Below are 8654 nucleotides of genomic sequence, written 5' to 3' on the forward strand. Positions count from 1 at the left end.
CGTTCACATTCTGCGGAATTTTGGCCGCTGAGCCGACCCGTCGGGCTCTGTTGCCGGGCAACGGCGCCTGTGGGCGTCACTTCCTGCGCGGGGGATTTACATCCGGGGCGGCGCCATGGAGGCCGGGGCTGACAGGAAGGTGGGAGCGGGCCCGGCCGGGTCGGTACCGGCAGCTGCGGGGGCCGGCCGGGGCTGTCTCGGGCCGCCCTCACCTCTCCTCACCTCTCCTCTCCCCACAGCGGCAGCGGGAGGAGGCAGCGGAGACGTCCGACCTGTCCGGGGAGGAAGATGATGACTACGTGCCCTACGTGCCCGTCAAGCAGCGCAAGCAGCAGATGGTAACGGGGCAACGGGGCTGGGCGCTGCCGGGGTCGGGCTCTCAGCTCCCTCCCGGCGCGGGGCCTCTCACTCCAGCTCCACCCGGTTCATTCCAGCTGCAGAAGCTGCTGCAGATGCGGCGGAAGGTGGTGTCGGAGGAGGAGCAGCGGGACAGCGGGAGCGAGCTGCGTGGGGACGAGGATGACATCCCCCTGGGGCCCCAGTCCAACATCAGCCTCCTGGACCAGCACCAGCACCTCAAGGAAAAGGCAGAAGGTAGAGGAGTGGCTGGTGGCAGGGCCGGGCGGTTTTCTGGAGGGACCAAAACCTTCTCACTGTGTTCCCAACTCTCCCCCCAGCACGGAAGGAGTCAGCCAAGGAGAAGCAGCTGAAGGAGGAAGAGAAGATCCTGGAGAGCGTAGCGGAGGGCCGAGGTGAGTGGTGGGAGCTCTGTGCCTCCCAGCCCTGTCTCCAGAGCTGTCAGGGCAGCAGTAGGGTCATCACCTGCCTTGCACCACCCAGGGATGTTCACATCTGGGATGGGACAATAGGTGACAATGCAATCCTTCAGTCAGGCTGGCTCAGCTGAGGTGGTGCTGCAGCATGGAGTGTTCCTGCACCCCAGGGGGCTGTCAGGGTGCTGCTTTTCCTTCTCTGGCTCTGGGAACCGTCTCCTAAATTGCCCAAGCAGTTCATTGGGTTAACCTCAGGGTTATGTGTGTCTGGAGAAGCCGAGCGTGCGCTGATCTTGTCATCTTGGTTCTTGCAGCTCTGATGTCAGTGAAGGAGATGGCCAAGGGCATCACCTATGATGACCCCATTAAAACCAGGTGCGTGTTGCAATACCGAGGTTGTCTGCCTGAAAGCATCACTTCCTTGGGGCTGAAGAGATCTGGAAGTTGTGCAGCCTCACAGGGGGAGCAGCTGCTGCCTTCTGCCTCCACTGCCTGGCTTGTGCTGCCGAGATCAAAGGCTGTTGAGTCACCCTGATGTTGTTGCACATATAGTGAGATTTGCTAGAGCACATTTATGTTAAACATGAAGGCTTGAGGTGGATCTTCAGATCTTGGAGGTGACTAAGCTGGAGTTCCTGTGGGTGCTGCTGCCTTGGGAGCCACAGCCTCATCCTGCAACACGGTGTTTCTGTGTCTCCTTTGCAGCTGGAGGGCCCCTCGTTACATCCTGGGAATGTCGGAGGCCCGGCACGATCGCGTGCGCAAGAAGTACCACATCCTGGTGGAGGGGGAAGGCATCCCACCCCCCATCAAGAGCTTCAAGGAGATGAAGTTCCCAGCAGGTGGGCAGGAAGAGGAGCCTGGCAGAGTAGGGACAGTGTTCTTCTGGGAAATGTGCCTCAGCCAGCAGAGCTGTTGAATCTTTAATGCTCAGGGTTGGGGGGCTCACAGCTTAAATTGCTTATAGTGGCTGAGTCACCAAGTGTGTTTGTTGCTGGAGGAAGAGCTGCTGCAGGGATGTGAGGAGGAGGGAGAGGATTTCAGGTCATAAAACACACAGGTGTGTGTCTTTTGTTCTTTGCAGCTATCCTAAGGGGCCTGAAAAAGAAAGGGATCCAGCAGCCAACACCCATTCAGATCCAGGGCATCCCCACGATGTGAGTGCTCTGTCCCCATCCCAGGGGGAAGCGGTGACTCCCGAGAGCCCACCCCAGGGTGGTGTCCCTGTGCCCCCTCGCCTTGCTCAGTCCCAGAGGTCTGGGCTGCTCTAGGACACTCCTGCTCACTATCAGCCCTGTTTCCCTGCCAGCCTCTCAGGAAGGGACATGATTGGCATTGCCTTCACTGGCTCTGGGAAGACCCTGGTGTTCACCCTCCCGGTGATCATGTTCTGCCTGGAGCAGGAGAAGAGGCTGCCGTTTTCCAAGCGAGAAGGGCCTTATGGACTCATCATCTGTCCCTCGGTGAGTGTCGAGGGTGCAGTGACAAAGCCTTGATTGACTCTCAGCGGCAGTCCCAGATCCCCCCTGCAGGCAGGGGTAGGAACCAGCAGGTTTTGTTTCCGCAGCGGGAGCTGGCCCGGCAGACGCACGGCATCATCGAGTACTACTGCCGCCTGCTGCAGGAGGATGGGCTGCCCCCCCTGCGCTGTGCCCTCTGCATCGGGGGCATGTCTGTCAAGGAGCAGATGGAGACCATCAAACAGTGAGACCTTCTGGGAAGGGGTTTGTGGGGCTGGAGCTGTTTTCTGGCAGGGAACTTAAGGGGCTGGATGGCTTCAGGAGGGTGTGGGGGCACAGGTGACATGCCAAGTGAATGTTACCTTCCTGATGTGTTGCTGGATGCCAAATGCCTTATTTCATCCCACAGTGGTGTACACATGATGGTGGCAACCCCTGGCCGCCTGATGGACCTGCTGCAGAAGAAGATGGTGAGCCTGGACATCTGCCGTTACTTGGCCTTGGATGAGGCTGACAGGATGATTGATATGGGCTTTGAGGGGGACATACGTACCATCTTTTCCTACTTCAAGGTACTGAGCTGGCAAGACACGAGCATCCTGAAGCACAGTCCTTGCACACACATGGTTGGGCAAGTGCTAAATCCCCACCCACACTGTGTTCCCTGCGCAGGGCCAGCGGCAGACCCTCCTGTTCAGTGCCACGATGCCCAAGAAGATCCAGAACTTTGCCAAGAGTGCCCTAGTGAAGCCCATCACCATTAACGTTGGGCGAGCAGGTGCTGCCAGCCTGGATGTTGTGCAGGTGAGGTCCCATGCCTGCATGGGAGGCCAGGACCATTCACAAGAGCACTTGGTGCATCCCTTGTTGGGGAGATGGGGTTTGTGGCCCTTCTTCCCAAGAGGTTAAGGGCTACCAGGAAATGGTAATCTTTCTGCTGCTTGCCTGACCCATCTCTGTGCTTGTTCCTAGGAGGTGGAGTATGTGAAGGAGGAGGCCAAGATGGTGTACCTCCTGGAGTGCCTGCAGAAGACTCCACCACCTGTGAGTACAGGCTCCGGCTGCTGTGGCAGCACTGCAGCCCTGGGGCGTGGCTGGGGTGAGCAGTGGGGATGCATGTGAGGCTGCAGGGCTCTGCTGCATGCAGGGGGAGTGAGCCCTGCTCCACATACCAGCAGGTCCTGGGCCTAGAGCTCTGCTGGGCAAGAGGCAGTGGGCTTCCTGGGGGGGGATGGGCTGATGCCAGCCCATGGAAAGGCAGCTCTTCCACCATGTCTGTGCTGCTGCAGGTGCTGATCTTTGCGGAGAAGAAGGCAGATGTGGATGCGATCCATGAGTACCTGCTGCTCAAGGGTGTAGAAGCTGTGGCCATCCATGGAGGGAAAGGTCAGTGGGGGTCTCTGGAAGGCCCTGCCTGATTCTGCTCCTGCTAGGATGGCATGTGGCCATGGGAGGTCCCAGTGTGCAGCAGTTTGTGATGGTGAGGAAGGGCTCTGGCAGTGTTGGGAGCAAATGCCATGTTTTATGTACCAGGCATAAACACAGTGCAGGTCCCTGCTCCTTTATCTGAGGAAAGGCTGCATAGGTCCTATCGCTGGGGGAGCCCCAGCTGAGCAGAGTTTGGCTCTGAAGCTGTCATGGTAGGATTTGGTGCTCTTCCCTTGCTGATTTTCTCTGTGGGGCCTTTGCAGATCAGGAGGAGCGGACAAAAGCTATTGAGGCTTTCCGGGATGGGAAGAAGGATGTCCTGGTGGCTACTGACGTCGCTTCTAAGGGCCTGGACTTCCCAGCCATCCAGCACGTCATCAACTATGACATGCCAGAGGAGATTGAGAACTATGGTGAGGACTGGGCTGCATGTGGGGCCAGCGAGGCTCTGCACTGGCCTCTGCAGTGGCTGGGGGCAGGGATGGTTGATCATGTTGTGTTCACCCAGGCCTGATCCTGTCTCTTTCTCCACAGTTCACCGTATCGGGCGTACAGGCCGTTCAGGCAACACGGGCATTGCCACCACCTTCATCAACAAGGCCTGCGGTGAGAAACGCTGGGGGAGCTGCAGGGGGCAGCTGGGCAATGGTGCTGCCTCTGCCCTGGTACAGGGGTGTTCCTGGGCAAGTGTGGAGGAGTCATAGTGACATGTGGAATGGAGATGGTGGCATGGGGCAGTGTCCCTCACAGCTGCTGGGGCTGTGTCTGATCCACATCTCTGCCCACAGATGAGTCGGTGCTGATGGACCTGAAGGCCCTGCTGCTGGAGGCGAAGCAGAAGGTGCCACCTGTGCTCCAGGTGCTGCACTGTGGGGATGAGACTATGCTGGATATTGGAGGTGAGAGACCCTGGGCTGGCACAGGGACCTGTCATGGGGCTGTTGAGAGACCTGGGCTGCAGACAGGACCTCCATTTCCCTCTGCTCGAGGCTCCCAGGGCAGATCCTGCCTCCCTGGGGGCTGTCACTGCCCAGTCACACATACAGCAGCAGGGGGACACACTGGCATAGCCCCTCTGCTGGGCTGGGGGGCTGCTGTCCTGGTGTGGCAGGGCCCCCCTGACCTCCTCCCTCCCCTTGCAGATGAGCGGGGCTGCGCCTTCTGCGGCGGCCTGGGCCATCGCATCACCGACTGCCCCAAGCTGGAGGCCATGCAGACCAAGCAAGTCAGCAACATCGGCCGCAAGGACTACCTGGCCCACAGCTCCATGGACTTCTAGCCCAGGGAGGGTGCTGCCCTTCCCCCTGCGTGGGCTGTGCTTCCCTTGCAGCCGCCCTCGCCTTTCCCAAGCCCAGGGGCCTGGCTGCGCCGCTGTGGCTCCTTTTCCAGGCATTTGGCCACCAGGGCTGTTGCCAGCTCAGCCTGACAAAGCTCCCGCCGGGGGGAAACGTGTGGAGCTGTGCTGCAATAACCCCTTACGTCAGCAGCACTTGGGCAAGCAGGTAGCAGTCCCTAAGGGGAGGAGGAAGCCTCAGGTGCTGGTCTGTGGCCAGCTGCCCTGCAGTGATGTGGCCAGGGTCTTGCATTGCTCCTCTCTAAAGCTCCTCTGTTCCTCTGGGACCATCCTCCTTAACCTGGTTCTGCGCCTCCTCGGCTGGTTGCTGTTCTTGTATCCCCCAAATGTGCTCCAATGCAGCTGGGGCGAGGCAGAGTGTGCTGGGCTCCTGTTGTGCAGTCACCTGGGTGCTTCCTGAGCTCTGCCTGCGCATGTTCTGCCCCTCTGCGAGTCAGGGGGCAGACGGACAGACACCTCCTTGGCCCAGCCTCTGCCCCTCATCCCACACACCGAAAAGGGGAAGTCACTGTGAGAAGGAAGTCTGCCCCATGCAGTTACTTGAGCTGCAGCAGTCACATTTTCTCGGCTGCTGGTAGCACCAGTCCCCCATCCCTGCGCTGGGCACATGGAGAGACCGGTGAAGGATGGGATCCTCTATGTGCAGCACTGCAAGTTTGGAAAGGTAAAGGGTGGATTCGGGACCGGGCACAGGTTTACCTTCATCTTTCTTGATGCCAGGCCTGGGGCCTCAGCAGCCTGGGAAGGGGGCACTGGAGCCAGACCCCTGAGAGCTGCCCGGGGGGGGGGTCTCTGGGCTCTGCAGCCCCAGGAGCAGGGCTCTGCCTGCAGCCGAGGGGACTCATCTGTACAGGCACCTGCTTGGGCTCACCCCTGCGCAGGGTCCCTCTTCTCGCTTGGTCACCGCGCAATTCACAGTGAGACAATAAACGTGTGTTAACGAGGAGCAGCTCCAGCGTGTGTGTGGGAGCAGGGCAGCGCGTGGGACGGGGCTTTGCACCCAGCCCTGGGGGACCAGTGCCATCCATGGGGCACCCCTCGTGATGCGGCCCATGGCCCTGGGCCCTCAGGGTGGGCACTTAGTGCAACAGCCCTTTGGGCACAGTGTGAGTGACATGGTGGGGGGTCCCTGCAGGGTGGAGCCAGCTCTAGAGAGCCATGATATGGGTGTCGTTGAAGCAGATCCTGCTGGCACACTGGCCATGCCTTAGCAGCATCCCCTCCACCATGGCAGGGTGGCTGTGCCCCTTTGGGGGGCTTGCTGGGTGTGCTGGGCTGCCATCACACTCCAGCCTCGCTGCTAAGTGAGGACCATCTCCTAGAACTGAAGCAGGCATGCCCTGTGAGGGCCAGGCTGATGCCCTGTGCGTAGGAGGCTGGTGGTAGGGGGTATTTTTGGTGCTTGGCTGCAACTGGTTCCTGCAGGGCGGAGGCCCTGCTGTGCTGATGAGGTGCGTGGGGGCCTGTGCCCCCTCCATCCCATGATGGCTGGGATGGTGCTAGTGCTGCAGGGCCTCCCCTGGGAGGAAGCGGGCTGCGAACTGCAAGGCCTGGCCATGCTCAGCAGATGCGAGGCTGCCAGCAGGAGCCCCAGCAGCTCAAAATGGCTTTAATTTGCATCAGGGTCTGTCCTGAGAACAGCTCAGAGCTCAGCTGCAGCAGCTGCAGGCCAGCACTTGCAGCGGGGAACAAAGAGCAGGACCTGGTGCTCTGCGAGCTGGGAGCAAGCGTGACTCACCCAGAGAGCCATGCTGAGCTTGCTCAGGGCAAGGCTTCCCCTTGACCCAGCTTTGTGACTGCCTTGTCCCACAGTCCCAGGGGTCTTCACTGTCCCTGGCTCTCTCTGCCCTCCTGCAGCACCCGATGAGTGCGGGCAGGGACCCCCTGTGCCCCTTCATGTCTCACATGGCTCTTCCTGGGCACTGCTGGCCCTGCATGGAGGGCAGGGCCATGAGGACATAGCAGAGAGCTCTCTGCTGACCCTTTTTTTCCTTGCCTATGCCCTTCCCACACCCCAGAGGTCCTGGAGGAAGATGAGAGCCCAGCTCTTTGCTGCCAGCCCGTCTGGTGTAGCCCGCATGGAGAAGTTTGACATGCGGGATGATGGCATGGTGCTGGAGAAGACCTCTCTGCGGCGCTGCCCCCGCCGGGTGATCCGCCTCTCAGACTGCGTCTCTGTGGGCCCGGCCAGCACAGAGAGCTGCCCCAAAGCCACCGCTGCCTTCTACCTGACCACCACGGAGAAGAGCTATGTGCTGGCAGCTGAGCAGCGGGACGAGTGGATCACCCAGCTCTGCCAGCTGGCCTTCCAGGTACCATGGGGTCTGGCATAGTCAGGACCCCTCATGCTGCTCCTGGTTCGGGTGAGCTGGGGCCTTTGGGGTGTGTGGGCAGTCAGCAGGTCTTGTGCTGCCCCAGTCTGGCGGCCACACTCACATCCCTCTGTTTCAGGGTGCAAAGGAGATGGCACAGGGCAACGCCAGGACCCAGCCCAGCCTTGCTGTCCCTATGGAAGAGAACTCCATCTACTCCTCCTGGCAGGACTGTACGTGCAGGAGTGGTGGATGGGGCCAGGGTGGGCTGTGGCTTGGTGCCATAGTGCTGACTCCCATCTTGTTCTGCTCCCATAGTGACTGAATTCTTGGTGCTGGTGGTCAGGACAGATGCAGCCGCCCGCTGCAGCCTGCACGGGCACTACCTGCTCTCAGTCCTGCCCCAGAGCCTAACGCTGAAGGACCTGCAGACCCGCCAGTCCCTGCTCACCTGGCCCTACCTCTTCCTCCGCAAGTTTGGCCAGGATCAGGTGGGTGCCCCCCTCCCTCCCTGGGGCTGCTGGCTGCCTAGGGTGGGTGCCAGCCCCTCACCTTGCTCTCTGGCCCCACAGACCATCTTCTCCTTTGAGGCCGGCCGCCGCAGCGACTCCGGCGAGGGCACCTTCACTTTCAGCACCCCGCGGGCCCCAGAGCTCTGCCGGGCTGTGGCCGCTGCTATCGCCTGCCAGCAGCAGGGAAATGACACCCCAGACCCACAGCTCTTTGCACAGAGCCTTGAGCCGCAGCCCTGGGGCCCTGGGACCGAGGAGCCTCAGCCCAGCCCACCCCTGGGGGTGGCACAGCCTGCCTCCCACTCCTCCACCAGCCTTTGCTTCACTCCGCAAGAGCCGGCAGGCACAGGCCCCATTGTCTATGCCTCTATCGCCCGCGGCCAGCAGCCCCTCTTTGGGCCGGGGCCATCAGGCCCCAGCGAGCCCTGGGCTGCGGGGAAGTCGCCCCCTGAGCATCTCTACGAGAACATCTTCACCACGGAGCTGAGTCCTGCTGGGGCAGAGGAGGAAGAGGAGGAAGGGCAGTGGGAGCTGGGGTCTCGGCAGGCCCCCGAGGGCCACAGCAGCGAGGCAGGTCCCATCTACGATAACCAGGCTGCCCTGGCGCAGCTGCCGCGGAGCAGCCCCCAGCCCCCGAAGCAGTGCTGGGGCCGTGGGGGGCAGGAGGCGCCACCGGGACGCCCCGGGCAAAAGCCCCAGAACAACCTCCGAGCCAAGCTGGTGCGGCTGCTCAGCCGGGAGACACCTGGCCCTCGGGACTGGGTCTGAATGCGGTTCGGCGGCGCGGCGCGGTGCGGTGAATAAACAACAGAGCC

At 61.2% G+C, this 8654-nt stretch overlaps 2 protein-coding genes across 2 annotated transcripts; both read left to right on the forward strand.

Annotated features, from left to right (window-relative positions):
- The first annotated feature begins 95 nt into the window (after positions 1 to 95).
- On the forward strand, positions 96 to 5961 carry DDX41 (DEAD-box helicase 41). Its single transcript, XM_051631046.1, has 17 exons — positions 96 to 139; positions 240 to 338; positions 435 to 594; positions 678 to 752; positions 1088 to 1148; positions 1479 to 1615; positions 1858 to 1930; positions 2083 to 2236; positions 2341 to 2477; positions 2643 to 2805; positions 2906 to 3037; positions 3206 to 3277; positions 3523 to 3619; positions 3925 to 4074; positions 4196 to 4267; positions 4450 to 4560; positions 4804 to 5961. The coding sequence occupies exons 1-17, from the start codon at positions 116 to 118 to the stop codon at positions 4938 to 4940; spliced, it is 1854 nt and encodes a 617-aa protein (XP_051487006.1). The 5' UTR covers positions 96 to 115; the 3' UTR covers positions 4941 to 5961.
- DOK3 (docking protein 3) lies at positions 5623 to 8646 on the forward strand. The gene is made up of 5 exons (XM_051631048.1): positions 5623 to 5679; positions 7034 to 7327; positions 7467 to 7560; positions 7646 to 7818; positions 7900 to 8646. The coding sequence occupies exons 1-5, from the start codon at positions 5623 to 5625 to the stop codon at positions 8605 to 8607; spliced, it is 1326 nt and encodes a 441-aa protein (XP_051487008.1). The 3' UTR covers positions 8608 to 8646.
- The last annotated feature ends 8 nt before the right edge of the window (positions 8647 to 8654 follow it).

This window comes from Apus apus, chromosome 13, assembly GCF_020740795.1.
Source record: "Apus apus isolate bApuApu2 chromosome 13, bApuApu2.pri.cur, whole genome shotgun sequence".
NCBI lineage: Eukaryota > Metazoa > Chordata > Aves > Apodiformes > Apodidae > Apus > Apus apus.